A 19,016-nucleotide genomic window follows, 5' to 3' on the forward strand; every position below is an offset into this window, starting at 1 on the left:
GATTTTAATATTTGATTGATTATTTATTTGATTATGATTCATGGCTACAGGGTGCATATATTTAAATTTTTTTGTCGAACTTACATCCTTTTCCTTGTTTTAGGTTTTTGCATATTTTTGGATGTACATCTCTGCAATCATCCTCATAGCCATCTAGGTATGTACATATACCATATATTTCATAGTTGTGACATACCTTAGGATGTTTGTAGTAACATCTTTCTCCGAATCTGCAATTGCCCCTTTTCAAAAGTTTGTTTACTTCTCTTCCGTTTCCATCTTGAGAATTTTGGTTGAAAAAAATTACCACAGTGCTTTCACTCTTTATTGATGAATAAGATAAACAGCTTGAACATGTTTTTTAATATGCTGACAACTCTTCCCTCTCTGTAGAATATCAGAGCAACATTTTAAATTACAACTAATATTACCGAGAAAATAATTTTTCCATAAAAATAAACTTTTGCAAATATCTGTAAAAATTGTTTTGCAATCATTTGTACAATATAAGCGGAGCAATAATTTAAATTCCAGCTAGCATTACTGAAAAATTTCTGTACAGTGAAGAACAAAGACAGTTTTGCAAATATATAGCCAATATACTGAAAGATTACTTTCTAGTGTAAATAAGAAAAAATTATTCTTTTAAAAATATCTGTACAACATATATAAAACAGTTTTCTAAATCACTTTCATATCTGCACACCATAAGTAAAACAGTTTTCTAAATTACTTTCAAGTGTAGACCATAAGCATTGTTTATGCAAATACCAGTACAAAAAGCAATGTTTTAAACTACTGCTAATATCACTGAAAATTTATATTTTCTACATAATATAAGTTGTTTTGCAAATATTTGTGCAATATAACCAGAGCAATGTTCTAAATTACAGCTAATATTACTGAATATTTACTTTCCCGTAGAAACCAAAAGGATTGTTTTGCAAATATCTGTACTATCAACAATGTTCTAAATTATAGCTAACATCATCGAAAAATACTTTTTGGTGTAGTAAAAAAATGGCAAATATCTGTACAACATAATCAGGGTAATGTTCTAAATTATAGCAATATCACTGGAGACTTACCAAACATACATTGATTTGCAAATATGTGTACAGTAGACAACAAAATTTGATGATTCTACTTTGGACTCCACATAAATCTTGGTTCATGCTATTGAACTTCTCATCTCAAAGACTATAGTCAGATTACAAATTGTAATGTAGTTCACAATCACTCTTCTCTTACAAATATAAAATAAAGGAATATTTAATTCACGCCATCGACATTGTCTAATTGCGAAGCGATTCTCGTGCCATGTCTTTGGTAATTTGTTTCCACGACTCTGGAATATCAGGTCTTTCAGCCCTGTACCTTTCAGCTAACTGCCTCTCGTACTTGACTAAAAACCACTTCCAGTAAGGTGTTGCCTCAACGGATATATCTCCGTGAATCTTCCAGTCTGGGAATATCTCATGATAACTTTTATAGGGATGCCACCTGTAGTTTGTTTCGTTGCACTGAAACTGTGCGTTACCAGCAACAGTTGCAGTACAGTTTTCTGTAACCAACTTGTTGTTGCTCACCCACCTGTATTTCCCACATGCCTGTGAATAATGTTCCTTTGCGTTGTGTTTTATTTCCTGCTGGATATGGTCTGCATTGTTCAGAGTGCAAGGTGCGTGACAGAAGGGACATCTTTCAGTGCACCCTACACATTCCTCGAAGATGATATCATAGATGGTGGGTGGGTCCACATTTTTCAGGTGGTCACGTGAATGGTTTACATAGACCCTCTGGAATTTCTTATCAGAGTTCTTTAAATATTCACTTAAGGCTTTCTTGAATGATTCAATTGAAAGGACTTCATATCCATCAACGAGACTTAAAATATCATCAAGTGGAATTGGTACTTTGTCTGACACCTTTTTGTGGAACTCCCAAACCCATTGGTTAATATCACCTTGTGTCACCTGCTCATCTGGTACCTCCACAGAAGTCTGTAAGGCATTTTCAGAGATTTTGGATAACAGAATCTTCGCTTCCTTCATAACAATCTGCACATACCTGCACCTATTCTCTCCCTCCATAAATAGGTACTCGTCAAGAAAATGAGCAATCCACTTCCGAAGGCAGGCATCCAAGTTTTCAAGATACAGCATAAACTCTTCAAAATTGTCCTCATCCAGCAGCTTGTGCAATACTGCCCTGAGTAGTGTTGACTTCAGTTTAACTTGTGATACATTGATTCTCACATCATCAGCCAATTCTCTCTGAATATCTCTGTCTACTGCAGACTGCACTGCTTTACACAGGCGTTCAGTTACAATCTGGGCCAGTGCTTTCTCGTCAGATATTTTACGGACAGAACTTCGAAAAATTTCATAAAAAGTGTCATAGTACTCCCTTTCCAGATACATTGCTGGATTAAGGGAGTCCTTATATTTCTTGTGTTTTTCACAAAACACTGGAAGTGCGTAGTAACACGCTTGGACTGCTAACTTAACAATAAATAGTTTAGTGAACCTTACATCATCATGTATATATGCATGTTCTTTTACCATCTTTACAATTTCCTCCACATACTCCTCTTTAAAACTCAGATTTTCAGTTTTATTGACATATGTCTCTAATTTCTGATTTAATCTTTGAAGCGTCCGTACAGCCTCAACAAGAGCATGAACAATGCATACTCCTCGCCTGTGTACCTTGATATCTTGCTCTGTGACAGCAAGAACACTTGGTTTCACAGAAACCTGCTGGAGGACTGCCTCAATTAGAGGACTACATTCAGGAAAATACCGGGAAAGTACCTCTTTAAACATTTCATTTGGATAATTGTGCTCATCCACTACATTTCCATTGATTATACTGACCTTATACGACTGGTTACACTCCTCACAAACATATTTGTAAAAACAAAATGCCATGCATACTGTAAACTGATCTACCAGTTCGATACCTATTCCAGATTTCAATATTTCATTTACTATAGCCTTAGTTCCTTCTAAAATAACTTTAATGTCGTCACGTTCAATGGGCCTACTTGCATTTCGCACCAAAGAATGCATATCACTGACTTTTTTATTAATAATCATTTTTGCTTTATTCTTTGGAGAATCTCCAACGACTGCCTTTGGTAACATCCCAGTTACTAGTTTTGACATCCAGCCACTATGTATCCAGTTGTTGGCAACATACTGGTCAACAAAGTCATAAAGCTTTTGCTGCAATAAGTTCACTGACATCGACTGTGCACTTGATAATGATTCTCTCACAAGTACGTGATCTTCTGGGAATGTTTCATGCAAAATCTTCGTTATTTTACTTTCAATATTTTCTTCATTGTCATCATTCCCACAGTCCACTTTCTTCATCCATTCGTCCCACTTATATCTAAAGTGAACTTTCATATCTTGGTCATTTAGGATTTCGTCTAGTTTATCCTGCTTTATTTCATTTGCCCAATTCTTTGCTTCATTCATTATGAGAGACTTGTATTTCTTAACATCTTTCAGAGAGTCTACTTGGACTACTTTCCTTCTCAGTTCATCTTTCAAGGACTTGATCGTTCTTCTTTCTATGTCATTATAGCTTTCCTGAAGCCTGATAAATGATTTTGCTTTCCATTGTTCTAAAACTGCAGCAAATCTGCTTTCAAAATGTTTCTCTAACTTCTTTTTCACTTCAGCTAATTCCTTTCCAAGATGACTCCGGAGTTCACCAGTAAGTGAGGCCTCCATGGAATCGGCTATACTATCACTGTTTTCGATTACATTTCTTTTAGCATTTAACCACTTCATTGCTGCATTTTTCAGAGACCACTGTAATTCTGACTGTACATTCTCAAGCATGCTATAAGCCTCAATTTCAAGACTGTTTCTGAAATTGAATACAAAGTTTTGATCCAATATACCATTCCACAGGTCTTTCAGTTTCATGAGAAATTCCTGAATACCAACTTGAAACGTTCTTCTTCGCATTACATCTTTAAGCAATACTTCCTTGACTTTACTAATGCTTTCACTGTAACCAGGATTTACTGCTGCCACAGGAGGGTTACCTTTCCACAAGTCGGGAAAGTATAAAATGTTTGTGTTGTAATCAAATTCTATGAGTTGCCTGAATCGAGTAATTTCTGGGGCATCCTCTTGTTTTCCCGCCGCTGCTGTCACCTGGTTCAAGGTTTCCATAAACTTGAGTTGGCCTAGCTTTAGTTTCTCAGCAGCATCTGGAGCTGGTACATTCTGATGAATGAAAAAACATGATGGCTGTAATGCTAGTCTTTTGTTAACCAGTTTCATTTTCAGCAATGCATGGATAACGATCTGTAGTACATCCTCAATCTCCGTTACATTTTCACCTTTGATGTTGACTAGTGTCATATCTCCTATCCCAATTACAAAGGTTGCGATTTCATTATCATGTTGGACCTTTTCATGACCTAACTCTGAAGCCCTCAGTCCCTCAGTATCTACAACCAGAAGGTACTCGTACTTATTGCATGAAAACTCCTCAGGCAGCGGCAAAAGTTGCGCATAGACCCCACGTGTGCACCTTCCGGCAGCAACGGCAAACTGCAAGCCAAACATTGCATTAAGCAATGTCGACTTTCCAGAGCTTTGGATTCCCAAGATGGACAAAACAAAAATCTTCTTGTCACCAATTATCTGTTTCAGCTGTTGTAACACAGCTTCTACCCAAACAAGGTGGTACGTGAGCTGCATCTCATTCATGAGTTCCAAAGGAAAGCCTTGCATCATAAGTTCAGCCATTATTTTGGGTAAATCTTTTATATGAGCAATCTTATGATTCTTGGTTCGTGTGGCTGAAAAAGCTTCGTAGGCTTGTGCTGCCTCCCTCATAAAATGTTCCAAGCCAAAAGAAGAATCCGACAGTTCTTGTTCTAGAGATTTTAGTCGCTTCTGAAGATCATCCCTCTTTTGCTTCATGTCCTTAGGTTGGGGTCCTTCTCCCAGAGCCTTGTCATCCATTAGGCTAATTTCATTCCACAACTGATTAAATTTCATTTGCTGCTCTGGCAGTATTTGTCTAGACAAGTCATCAAGATAGATTTTCAGCCACTTCAGATAGTATACCCTTTGAATTTTGGAAAAACTGACCAAATCTTTCATAAACATACCAAACACCTTGGTTTGGCTTTGTAAGAACCGAAGCTGTTCAACTCTTTCCTTCAGTTTTTCTCTGTAAATCTTGTCAACATATGCATCTATTGTACTATTACCTTTATGCTCCTGTCTGTGCTCTTCCTTATTCAGTTTTGCCCATTTTATCCAAGGTTTGCACTGCATCCGTAGATGGTGAGTTTTTAGGCAGACGTTATTTTGTTCTTCAATACATTTCTGAAGACAATGTGCTCTGCCTTTCACTTTCCTGCACTTCACGGCCTTTTCATCCACAGTAATTCCAAAGGCTTCTGCTGCTTCCTCAAACACGTGTTCAAAATATCTAGGGTTCACTCCTTCTAAACACTGATCTAATTTCCGTTCTATTTCTTCTTTAAAAACCCTGACATTCTTTGCCTTTGCTCCTTCAAAGTCAAATATTATTCTTTCCCTGGGAAACTCCATCTTCTGCAATGTCTCTAAAAACATTCTAATTTCCACTTTCTCCTTTGTGCCAAGGAGTGCATTTGGCTGCTTGGTTACAACTAGGATACAACTTGAATCATACTGTGAAACTCTCTCTAAAAATTCAGAAATGTAGTCGCTTTTACAGTGTTGGATATCTATCATCACAATAGCAACATTGGACACTTTGAAAAGAAAGTGGGTGGTCGCTTCATATGCTTCTCCATTCCCCCGAAGATTCAAAATGACCTTGGTAGTCTTGTTGACCTTTTCTGACCTATCACTTCTTGGCACATGAAGCTGCCAAGCAACTTCTACAGACCCTTCTGAAAATGAGCGCTTATTCATTCCGTTTTCACAATCTTTGTGAAAGAAAGTGGGATGACTTTGGTCATTCAAAACTTCATTCAAGATTTTAGATTTTGATTGTGAAATTTCCCCCAGTCTCAAACATGATATCACTGGAATAGGCTGCTTTAATGCCGATACTGACGGGCAGCTTCTACGATCAGAATAATTCTCTATGTGGATAGTTCTCAGGGGCCACAAAAGTAACATTGAGGGTTGTTTTGGAAAAGGTAGGACTAACGGGATGGCTAACTTGCACAAGAACAGTTTTTCACAGATGATCTGTTTTACAAAGTAAGATGAGCACATGATGATTGCCATAATTACATCTGTTGGGTGGGGAGCAAAAGCAACATCTCCTGAATGTTCCCCAGTCAACTCTGTAAGAAAGTCCTCAATGTCATCTCTTGCTGGCATACCTGGCTGTTTACATGCGGTAGCAAGCTCTCTCTTAATGTTTGGTGTAATGATGGCATCTCTTGCCCTGTAATCTAGCATTAAGAGTTTGGAAAGCACATACCAAGGTATATCCTTTACATATTCTAACTTCTGTGATGACTTCTTGTTCACTACATCTAATGTAATTTTATCTGGGAAAAAAGAAGTTAAACCTAGCTTTTCTAAGAGTTCTACCTCATTAGGATTCTGCTGTTGTAAATCCACTGCTCCTGATTCACGTTCAGCACCGTCACCACACTGTGAAACTTCCAGACATGACTGATCTTGTCTAACGTCACATGGAGTGTCGTCATACAATACACCTGTAAGATAAAAAATGTATTAACATGTATTACAACTTATATTAAATGTTCTTGCAGTGTAGTAATGCTTAGAATAAATAAACTGGCTTCAGCCGACATAACTTGAAACAGTCACATAGTCTTCCCTTCAATATGAACCTCAGCTCTAGTAAACCTAAGATCTTCACTCAGTAAGAGAAGAGGGGTTTATCTTGGCATGAATGAATGGTTTTACTGCACTAAACATTAGACTATTAGAGAACACATTACTAGTGGCACTTCAACTTCACAGACAACCTGGGGATCTGCCCTCCAGGTAGTACTTAAGAAAATCACTTTGGTAACAAAGACCTAAAACCTGATGTGTCAATCCAGTCACGTAAATTTCTCACTCTTTTGTCCGTCTTTAATTATGTATAATTATTCCACTGTGTTAGTTGGGACTTGTAAGTTGTCAAATTCAGTAATGGATAAAACATTTCAGGTGGGAATGACAACATATGAAAAAAGTACAAGATGGGAACATGTATTACATGAAGATTTTATGGTCAAGAAGTAACTGCAGTTTTATACTGCAATTTGGTACCAGTTTTGTGTTCCAATTTGGTGTCTTTACATTAAACATCTAATTGACATTTCATCCGACCCTAAGAGGATGTGCGCTGGCCAAAGAAAGTTTTGATGATTACTTTGTGTGGCATATGAAAATTCATGGAATCCTTGCTCTGGCCTGTGTGCATTACCCTGCGACCTTGTCCTCTGTGGAGGTTACTTCTTGGGTCCAAACAGTCAACCTTCCCTTGAATGCACCGTTTCCCACATTGGCTCAACATTCTGCCATTTGGCAAACTAAATGATGTAACAGACAATCCATGGCCTTTTCCCCCTTGGCCTTATTGTGCTATTGGCTATTGAGGGTAGAGAGTTTGTTCCGCCACTATCCTTGGCCTCATCCAATGGGGTTTTGAGGCAGATACTTAATTTCACCACAACCATTGGCCACATTATCCTACTTTCTGTTAGTGGAGAAACTTAATAACCTTGGCCTCTTACCTCAGAACTCTGGTACCAGGTGTATCCATCCGAAGGAGGTTGGAAGTTTATAGCTCACAAACATAATGATATCCTCACAACCCCGCCAGATGCTGAAGCCTTGCCAAGGATGAGGGGCTTAGGGTTCAGCAGCTGGGCCCTGATGCCTGGTGGGAACTGCTTTCTCCCTGGGGCTTGGTGCCCAGCTGTTGATCCAACTAGATAAGTCAGCCCTTTTCCTTTTACTAAAAACATTTCATCTTTCTGCTTCCTCCCCCTATAAGGTATGGATTTTATGTTGATGACTTTTGGATTGATTTTGGACATGATTTGGACTTGTTCGTTGGATCTGATGGAGGGTGAGGATGGTTGGCATGCCACTTCATCCGTAGAACTCTAGTACCTAACATGGTCAAGCAAAGGAAAAGTTTAGATGTCAAACCCTGCTCTTAGTGCTGGGTCTGATCTCGACGGACATCATGATGCCTTGAGCACTGAGGGTGGGGTGTATATCTATCAGGGTGGTAGCCCTAGGGCAGCCCTGTATGGGATAACACTGTTCTCTAAAAGTGGCTCCATGGTTGGTGGGGGCTACCTGGACGAATCATCAATTCTTTGTCTTACGGAGACATTAGTAAAACCTTCTGTTGACGACTTAGGCAAGGATAAGGACAAGGAAAATTCTGGTAATTCCTCCATTGTGACTTTTTCGAATGAACTTGTTACTACCATTTTGTATGTGATACCAGTCCTTTTAGACTGGAATTATGACACACTATTTAATGAATTCTGTAAATTTGGGAACATTAAGAATTATGGAACGGAATTGGTAAAAATTATTGTTTTTATGAATTCTGGACTCTTTTCAACAACGAATTTGAAGCTCACAGAGGCTACAGAGAGTTCAGGTTAGATTCTAGATTGTTGGACTTGTAGAGGCAGAAGAGGTCACTTTGGTATCTTGACATTTATAGACCACCAAATGAAACTAAAGATCCTAGTAGAACCAGTAAAACCTCCAGATCAAGAGACCCAGCTAAGTGGTTAATTATTACAACACATGGTGAGAGAGGCAATCTCTTCAAGGTGAAGAGGTTGGTAAGCCAGAAGATTGGGAATGTTGGGAGTCCAGAAGTAACTAACTTTCGGCATCATAATTTTCAGTTCATACCAAGACAGATGTAATGCTCCTAAATTTGACGCTTGATCCCGAGGGTTGCGAAGGGTGTTATCTTTAAGGGGACCGTCCCCTATGTTGTGTATTCTTTTTATTATTATTCAAAATACATAATTTCCCTATATGTTTTAGATATATATAGTATCTTCATCATACGGAAATTTAAAGTCATTTGAGCAAAATCTTTTAATTTAGTAGTAAAAATTATTATTTAAAAAAAATTTAGGTAGCGATTTCTCCACCAATATGACATCAATTGTATTGAAAATCATACCATTAAATCTACTTTATATATGGAATAATTCTGAGGACAGAATTTTGATTTTTTTCTTTTTTTATGAATAAAAAAAAATTTTTTTTTGTCTAGACACTCGAAAAAAAAAATCATAAAAAAAAGAAAGGAAGAAAGAAAAAAATGGCTCTCAAGGAATTATGGGATTTTTATTCCTCTTTCTAATGATATCTCTCTCTCTCTAAAATTGGACAATCAATAACCGAGTAATGGCTATCAACATGCAAATAAGTATGTTTTTGAGTTATGAGCTCCCAAAGATTTGCTATGTAAATTTCTGCTTTTCTCTTAGAAAAGTCAAAACAACATTATTATAATTACTTTATTTGTACTTTTATTGTTGATTACTACATCAAGGATCCTGGTCCTCCCCCTAAAAGGGGTATTAATACCCTAAGTGTGACAGGAGACAATGATGTTGACAGCGTGACACGAGACAACGAGGGAGCTCATAACAATGAATTTTCGTGTTTTTCTTTCAGCACACTCCTGGCCTTCGCTAATTTTGCTAGCCTTAGTTGCTGAGTAGCCTTCTTGATCTTAGGTAACTTCGGCATTGCTTAAGTTCACTAGGAAGTTATAAAAACAACGTAAACAGCAAGTAAACCAATGCATGTGCATGCAACCACTTTAACGTCTGTGGAGTAACCGAGTTGTTCTCTTGAGTCTCGCCTAAAACTGCCCAGAGCTCTCACCCTACCTTCCATTGCTGCCAGACGTATGAGAATTTCGAAACAAATCTGAAAAAATCGCTGTACATATGCAAAAATAAACACGCTAAGACAATCCTGTCAAACTCAGTCATACAGACGACGCAGTTAGGATGACGTCATCATTTAAAAACTGCTATATCTTCATTATTTGTAAAAATAATTGGCTGAAACTTCTAGAAAGCATGTATGGCATGTTTCTGCATAGATAGAAATAATAACTCGATTTTTCATTTTTTTCAAGTTGATAAGTCATCCGCCATAGCCGACGGTCCCCTTAATGAAGAATGACATGAAATGGACGAGGAGGAAATTTTGGAAATGTGTCCAGATGTGGTTTGGAAGGCTTTCAAAGTGCCCTGCTTGTCGATGCTATTTTAATATTTGTAAATTTTTTTTTGCCATCAGACATTGTTCTTGACAGTGAAATTATGAAAGTTTGTCCTTATAGACCAAGAGTGCTCCAGTACTTTAAATGTTTTGTTTTTGGACACTAAGGTTTGTACCAGAAATAAACTTTGTGAATTGTGTGGCCAGCCTGAGCATGAGGAATGTTCTGGACTGGTAATTTGTGTGAACTGTAAGGGTGAACATCGAGCCCGTGATAAGAAATGTAGTGCATTCAAGAAAGAACAAGAGGCATTACTAAAATCTATTACCGACACATCAGTGCGGGACAGGCCAAGAAGCTGTTGGCAAGGAAATCTTATTCAGATGCCTTGAAAGCACAACAATCCAATACTGCTACTTCTGGAGCCCCTTCTAGTGGGGCTTCCTATGGCCCCTCTAGTGGGGCAACCCACGGCCCCCCCCTCTGTTGGGGCTTCCCATGCCCCTCTGGTGGGGCTCCTCATATTACAGAAACTCTGGTCAAGCCAGGGTACCCCGTTGGTTCAAGCCGGATCTAAGTATATTGACGACTTTTCTCTGTCAGGGACATTGCCTGACATTGAGCCCTCACCTGATCCTGATATTACAGTGCACCGTGGAGATGTTGGTGAGGAGATGGAGGCCCTCTTTATTCGTCAGAAGAGGGCCCTTTCCCCCTCTTCGCTCATTCACAGTCACTCAGCCATCATAGGAAAAACAAAAGCAAAACTGAAAGGGAAAGTGAAGGCCCATCATCTAAAAGATCTGTAACACCTAGATCTAGATAATAAAGTAGTGGTAAAACTGATAAGATCTCTCTTACCAGGACACAAATTCCTAACTTAGTAGAGAATTTTAAGATCTCTTCATCCTCTAAAGAATGGCTCTCATGCAGTGGAACATCCATGGCATTATACCAAATAGACAGCAAGTTCAGGTTCTGTTTAAGGAACATGACCTATCTGTGATGCGTCTTCAGGAGACAAAGTTGGGAGAGCATACTCCCAACTTGGGATTTAATTATTCATTTCATAGGTCTCCACCCTTGATAGGTGTACGTGCTCAGGGCGGCACAGGCATCATAGTCCGCAAGTCAGTTAATCACAGGGTTGTTCAGTTGAACACTGTGTTGCAGGCTTGTGCAGTTCAAATTTTCAATTATAAATGGATCACTATTTGTTCTCTATACCTTGATCCATCATTTGAAAATAGATTGCAGAATACGCAGGGTAATCCCCGTCAGCTAGAATTAAACGATCTACAGACATTGATAGACCAGCTTCCTAAACCCTTCATTCTGATGGGGGATTTTAATGACAAGCACACCCTCTGGGGAGAGCCAAACTGCGACCTGTGGGGTTTAATAATAGAACAGGTGCTTGACTTAAATGACATCACTTTAATGAATGATGGTTCCCTACAAGACATGATGTTTTTTCACAATACTGATTCGACCATTGACCTCACTATCTGCTCTTCATCTTTGAGGTTAGATTACCAGTGGTTAGTAGACCAGAATGATCATGACAGTGATCATTGGCCCATTCACTTTAAGTATATGAAAAATATTCCATCTTCATATTTACCAAAATGGAAGGTAGGGAAGGCTGACTGGGGGTTATTAAAATAAAAAATCTACTGAAGTTGATCAGGAGATAAATAATTTTCAGAGGCCAACATCTGCTTATGAGTATTTAATTAGTATATTGTGGTGACATGCTGTCCATTCCTCGAACTTCTGGTAAACCTCGGCGTCCTGTGGTACCTTGGTGGAGTGATTCATGTGCCTTGAGCCAAAAGATAACAAGAACTTGCTACAAGAGATATCATAGATATCCTTGCTTAGTCAATAAAATTATCTATAAAAGAGTTCTTGCTAAGCAAAAGAAAACATTTAAGCAAGCAAGGAGGGAATCCTTTATTAGATACATAAGTGAGTGGAAATATGATTCCCTATGTCATTAGTCTGGAACAGAATCTAAAAACTGCAAGGGAAATTTTCTCCACCTCCCTTGCCTATATTGAAAACTGATGGCTTCCTCATATCTGATTCCAGAGAAGTTGCAGAAACCCTTGGTAGGTATTTCTCCAATATATCTAGTGCCCTACATTACTCTCCTGCATTCAGGAATATTAGGGACGGTGCCACAGTTGTTCCTCCTGTTAGTTTAAATTCAGTCGTATAATCTTCCTTTCACCATGAAAGAATAAGATCATGCAATCTCGTTATCTTTCCCAACATCTCCTGGGGAACATGATATACTGTACACAATGATTTTTAATCATCCTACAAGTATAAAACAATTTCTTTTAGACATTTTAAACTGTTTTTGGCTTTCAGGAACTTCACCAGAGTCTTAGAAGATATCTATTATTGTACCGGTTTTAAAACCTTTTAAAGATTCCTTCCTTCCTAAGAACTATAGGCCAATTGCCCTAACTAGTTGTGTTAGCAAGATATATGAGAGGACGGTCAATGCTCGACTTGTGTGGTACTTGGAGTCAAAGAATCTTTTATCTAATCGAGTTTAGCTTTAGGAAAAATAGAAGTGTTCTATGACCTGGAAAAAGTCTACGACACTACCTTGCGAGGGGGTATCCTTATGCAACTTGTTGACTGGGGTATTGTGGGTAATTTGTTCTATTGTCTTAAAGATTTTTTGTCAAACATTACCTGAAAGTAAGAATGGGCTCTTACATTTCTTCTGCTTACCCTCAAAAGAAGGGTTACCTTAGGGAAGCGTCCTTAGTCCCACACTCTTTAATGTAGTTTGTTCAACGAGGAGCTACTAGAAAACAAGTTCCTCGTCGGTGGGGTGCATGGTCTGGCCTTTGCTGATGATTATGCAATAATCTGTAGTAAGTCTACAGCTGTCGAAGCTTGTCAAAAGATCCAGACTGCTATTAATGCTGCAACATTATGGGCCAGTGCTAAGAGGTTCAAATTTTCACCAGAAAAAACCAAAGCTATAAGATTTTGTCGATTAAGAAGAGTGGAAGAGATCCCTATGTTGTTTTTAAATGGTTCCATTTTACCTTATGAAAATAGCATTAAGTATCTAGGTGTTACATTTGATCAAAAATTAACTTTTATTCAACATATTAATGAAGCTGTGTGTAACGTAAGGCTTCGTCTTAATATTCTTAAAGTTGTGTAAAATTTTAATTGGGGGCCAGATCGAATCATCCTTTTGAGGACGTACCAGGTTTTATGCCTCAGCAAAATTGATTATGGTTGTCAAGTTTATGGTTGTGCATGCAAGACAACACTGCAGAAATTAGATGTTGTCCATAATATGGCTTTACGTATATGTACAGGAGCCTATAGAACTTCACCAGTAGAAAGCCTATATGTTGAGTCAGGTTTTCCCCACACTATTTATCTGTAGGGAGGAATTAGGCTTGAGATGCATATCAAGTCAAGAGTACTCACATCAAAGCTGAACCCCACCTGTAAGTACGTTAAAGAACCAAGTAATAGAGCCCCAAATAGACCTAGACTGCCAAAGTCGCTTGAAGTTCGACTAGCAAGCTCTGCCAGGGAGGTGGGATTACTACCTCCTGCAGTAGCTGAAATTTCACCCTCGAAGTTTCCTCCTTGGAATAAACCATGCTTAGAGATCTGCCCAATTAGGGACAGCAGGAGCAAAAGTTCTGGCGATCAGTTGAGGGCAAGTTTCTTGGATCAAAAGAAACTTTATTCTTACCATATATATTATATACTGATGGCTCGAAGGGTTCTGATGGTGTTGGTTGCTCTGTAGTGACAAGTGATATTATTATTAAAAAGAAGCTTCCATCTAATTCCTCCGTTTTTACAGCTGAACTGCTGGCAGTTTTGATTGCTCTTAAATATATTTTTTATAGATCTTGTACTGACAAGGTTTTTACCATTTTTACCGGCTCTTTGAGTGTTTTATCCTCTCTTAGAAGCCTGGTCTCTTCCCACCCTTTAGTACAAGAGGTACAAGACTGGTTTTATCTTTAAATTAATAGAAGAGGTTTTTGTTAGGTTTTGTTGGTCTCAGTCCCATGTTGTATTGTTGGGAATGAGCGAGCCGATGCTGCAACTAAGGCTCCAACTAGGCTTAGGCACATTTCCAACAAGGGCGTCCCTGTTTCTGATTTTAAAAGTACCATTCAATTTTACTGTAAATACCAGTGGCAGGCCCACTCGTCTACTTTAGATAATAATCTCAAATTAAAGTTAATTAGGCCTACTGTTCATCCTTGGCCTCATAGACAGATGGATAGAAGGTCCAAGACAGTTTTAGCTAGATTGCGTATTGGCCACACTAAATATACTCACGGGTATCTAATGACGAGTGGAGTGGATAGGCAGGTTCCTCGCTGTCCCACCTGTCATGTGGATTTGACTGTGGTGCATATTTTGGTGGGGTGCCCTCATTTTGAAAACAAATGTAGAGCTTGTTTGTTGGCAAATAAGACTCTTGCCGATATTTTAGGTGAAGGTGCCCAGGCAGAGCAAATTATGACATTTGTAAAAAATATTAATCTCTTTTTACAAATTGTAATTTTGTTCCCTTAATTGTTTTAGGTTTCTTGTTTGACTTTTATGAATGAATGAATTGTATGTTAGATCGGTTGTTTGCATGTTTGTTTGTGCGATAGTGTCTTTTTCTAAAGATATACATGCGGTGAATGGCCCCTCGGCTCCGGCACTTGGCTATGTGCCAAAAATTTTATAATCTAATTGATATCCTCACAAAATACTGGCTTTTGAAAAGTTGCATCCAAGTCCTTTTTATTTTTTAAGGAGCACTATATCATGTCTGATCATGTCTATAATGAATATTGACGTTAGTTTAAATCATACTCACAACATTCAAATAGTATCCTCAGCGCTTCTTCCTCATCCTGCTTTGCCTGACGCCTCAACTCCTCCTTGATACTTGATGTGTGAAGACTTTTCCGTAGATCCTCAAGTGTGTCAATTCCAAGCTCTTGAAAAATCTCGATCCACCTTGAAGACAGTCCACATTCTTTGATGTGCTTCGATAAATCATCCATGATGTCACTATGGCCTGAAATTTACAAAGACTTCATATCTTTGGAGAGCTGTTTGAATTATAGTGTTATAAGAATGTTTAAAGAAATTACTTAGCTGAAAGCATATTGAGAATTTACCTAATATACTACAACAAGTTTCTTATCGCTTTATAATAGGATGGTGTTCAGTATGTTGACGATCGATCTGATATTTTAAATTTACTTGTGATTGCTAAGTTTTATGTTTATTTATGATTGCTCGGTCTGATGATCTGGTACTGGAAGTGTTTGGTTACTCATAGGGCGACCATTTATTTGAGATGTGAAAGGGGGGACACCTGTATAAATTCATAAGTAGGTATATGCTATGCATAATGATAACGCTAAGTAACAGGTGATTGACAAAGTACTACTTTGTCAATCACCTGTTACTTACGACCAGGCCTCTCTACCTAACATCCAACTGCCCTCCTCATTACCAAATCATACCTTCTACACTCACCACCCTGAGAACCACACCTCCCCTCAGCTGCTCCGTTCCATGGAACATAGAGCTTCCTGAGGGTTTGCCTATACCTTGGCCTCTACCAGAACACATACATGGCTGCTTTGTTTATGTTTGTATGTTGTTCTCCCCAACCAAAACCCCCAAAACTTCCCCAAGGTGTCCCATCATTGTTGGGTGAGATAGAAAGTAAGGTAGATAACAGTTGACCCCAAAACCTGATAACTATTGCTTCTTCATCAAAAGCACTAAACCTTCAGGAAAAATAAATTCCCAAGGTCAGAGCAGACACACCATCATTGCTTAGAAATACCCGAGCAGACACACCATCATTACTTAGAAATAGCTAAGTTGCAAACATAACATTTAGGCAATACATTGCCAACATCAAACATGTTGGCAACTTTATTACACACAAGTTGAAAACATCACAGACATGTCATAAACATATGGCGCACATCCAACATTTTGGCCACTCATTAAACATAAGTTGCAAACTTGCCATAAACATGATGGCAATATATTCTGCACGTCTAACACACTAGCAACTTACTGCATACAAGTTGCAAACATAACAGTAATGATGGGCTTCATATCACACGTCACAACCATGTAATACACACGTTGGAAACTTCTATCACGTCGTAATCATGTTAATCACGCTTTGACAACGGTTAACCTTGACAAGTTATGCAGACATCACAACCCGTTTGCTTTCAAGTCACTGGCTTACTAGAAGTTGCAACCTATACTTTATACATCTATCCACTTGCCACAGTCTTCTTATGTACACGTACCACGTACGCAAGTCGCTTCTTCCCCCCCCCCCCCCCCCCGGGTGGTTTACGGCATGCTTTTTTTTGGTAGTGGTAGCTTCCTTAAGATAAACAACAAACTTAAAATTTTCAAATCACATTACAGGGTGTACATGTTAATTCACCTTCAAAACTGTATTACCAATTGAGTTTGGCGACATAAGACCACTTTCAAAATTTGCATTTACCAAGTTATAATTAATCAGACCTCTGACGATGCCTCTGCAATCTTCATCACCAAAACATTTTGCAATGATTTAACCTGTAAACATAAGCCAAAGACAACTAATAATCATCTTACAAGCAGCTCATAGTATTCACAACAAGCCAAACCTTTGTGCAACATATTTCATTCGATTTTGCATTCTGCCTGTCAAAGGCTTCGAAAATACCTGGCCTACGTCAATTGGTTTTCTATGCATTCTGCAAGTCAAAAGCTTAGAAAATACATGGACATTCCTAGTTGCTTTCTGTCCTGCAATAAGGAACTCTGCAAAGTAGTGTGTTTATGTGCGTATATGTATGCATATTTTATATACATAGCAAAAATACATGAACATTCGTAGCTCCTTCCTTTCCTGCAATATGGAATATGTGCGTGTGTCAGATTCCCGTGCCACCAATGTCGATATCAAAATGGTGTGTCCACATAACACAAAACCAGCCAATCTCTCACATACACAATATATACGTTACATGTGTGTGCGTGTGTTGGTATACGTAGGCACAGAAGTGAACGGAAATTATCCATTCAATATATCACGGGCAGAAAAGATGTTACACCATTGTTTGAACACAACTCAAGAGCAGCTGGCGCATTAAACGAGGTTACGCCATGTTCAAAGACAACTGATAAACAGCTCCATCATTATACGCGCGCATTCACTCTCACCTGCATACCACTGGCATTAGTTGTTAGTTTACTTCAATGAACAAAGATATGTAGAAATGCGACGTTTGTCGAAGGGGGCTGAAGAATGTCAGGGGTAGCTACACTTATCACTGCATTCACTCGCTGAGCAATGAAGGAATGCGGTGGCGCGGCGCGGCGGCGGGGAAGAGGATGGGGTAGGGAAAGGGCGTCTTGCAGGGGCTTAAAAGTATGTATTGCACCACATTAGTAACCGTCCCGTTCGCGTATCGCTGACGCGTCCGTGTTCATGGTACTAACCTTTGCGTCACGAACGTTTTTTTTTTTTCTTCTTCTTCTTTATCTATTTATTTAAATCAATAAAGTTTATTTACAAACATAGCAATTTTCATTTACACAATAATTTTCTTACAGTAGTAGTGTTATATACATACCTAATAATTCAAGTTTATCTCGAGTTTAAAGGATTTCTTTCATAGATTCATCTGTCACAATTGATTTTAGTTTGTCACCATAAATGGATGTTAGGAGCCATCTGCAATAATTCACTTTACTTTTGAGAAATCTAAAGGTTTGGGTAAGGAACAGCACTCTTCTGTACGTATTCAGTTATGCTATGATTTTGATGTTCCCTCTAGCATTTTTACAGTAATAATTTGATGCTCTGTTCTACATATTCAGCAATGCTTTGATGCTCTGTTCTACATATTCAATTATGCTTTGATGCTCCCTACAGTTTGTAATAATGTTTTGGCGCACTTCTACAAATTCATTTATGCTTTGATACTCTCCTATAGTTTTCAGTTATGCTTTGATGCTTTCTTCTACGTATTCAGCTATGCTTTGATGCTCTCTTCTACGTATTCAGCTATGCTTTGATACTCTCTTCTACGTATTCAGCTATGCTTCGATGCTCTCCTACAGTTTTCAATTATGCTTTTATGCGTCACAGCAAACTCTGCCATCTTCGAGTGGGCGGGGATACAGCAATAGACGTATAACGGAAATACCGTCGCTCGCCTGAAGGTCACCACCAACCGCTGTGACGTCAACAATGAACTGCTCTTGTTGTCAAGTGCTGTACTATAATATACGTGAAAGGTCTTGGATAAGCTTATCTCGTAGAGTAACCTTTTACTGATGTCCTTGAACAGGATACGATTTTTCAAGTGTGTGTGTGTGTGTGTGTGTGTGTGTGAAGTTATCGCTGCGTCATTTACCCGTGGAAATGGCGCTTGGTGTGTGTATGTGTGTTTGTGTGGTTAGAGCTAGACTTAGGCTATCGCTGCTAATTGATTAACAGCGGAAATGGCCTTTAGTAACGGCTTCTTCTGCACGAAAGTAATAAACAGTAGTCAAGCACTGAAATCGGGTCGCGTTCAGTTGGTTTCGGTGACGTGTCTAGTGGGTCCTGCTTGTAGAGTACTGCCCGCCTTGCACGTATTGAACGCGTACAACCGAGTGCAATCATATATTGCAATGCGTTGGGCAGTCTCTCTCTCTCTCTCTCTTATATATTTGAACACGTTCTCATGCGTTCATTTCCACATGCA

The 19,016-nt window shown here is 38.7% G+C and overlaps 1 protein-coding gene across 3 annotated transcripts; it reads right to left on the reverse strand.

Moving 5' to 3' along the window:
- Positions 1-311: 311 nt before the first annotated feature.
- On the reverse strand, positions 312-17,641 carry LOC135199974 (interferon-induced very large GTPase 1-like). Of its 3 annotated transcripts, none has more exons than XM_064228164.1 (3): positions 17,485-17,641; positions 15,104-15,307; positions 312-6,703 (listed from the first exon to the last, which is right to left on the reverse strand). In XM_064228164.1, the coding sequence occupies exons 2-3, from the start codon at positions 15,291-15,293 to the stop codon at positions 1,296-1,298; spliced, it is 5,598 nt and encodes a 1,865-aa protein (XP_064084234.1). In that variant the 5' UTR covers positions 15,294-15,307; positions 17,485-17,641; the 3' UTR covers positions 312-1,295. The 3 variants fall into 3 exon arrangements, with proteins under 3 accessions (XP_064084234.1, XP_064084233.1, XP_064084236.1); XM_064228163.1 differs by lacking the exon at positions 17,485-17,641 and adding an exon at positions 17,289-17,417; XM_064228166.1 differs by lacking the exon at positions 17,485-17,641 and adding an exon at positions 16,331-16,485.
- Positions 17,642-19,016: the final 1,375 nt, after the last annotated feature.

This window comes from Macrobrachium nipponense, chromosome 26 (assembly GCF_015104395.2).
Source record: "Macrobrachium nipponense isolate FS-2020 chromosome 26, ASM1510439v2, whole genome shotgun sequence".
NCBI lineage: Eukaryota > Metazoa > Arthropoda > Malacostraca > Decapoda > Palaemonidae > Macrobrachium > Macrobrachium nipponense.

What these genes read in the sequence shown, in the direction of transcription:
- LOC135199974 (XM_064228163.1), bottom strand. Translation starts at nt 17,343, where the DNA reads ATGGATAATTTCCGTTCACTTCTGTGCCTACGTATACCAACACACGCA. An exon ending in ACCAACACACGCACACACAT is followed by an intron (nt 15,308 to 17,288) that starts GTAACGTATATA and finishes TGTAAATTTCAG; the next exon opens with GCCATAGTGACATCATGGAT. An exon ending in GAGGATACTATTTGAATGTT is followed by an intron (nt 6,704 to 15,103) that starts GTGAGTATGATT and finishes TTTATCTTACAG; the next exon opens with GTGTATTGTATGACGACACT.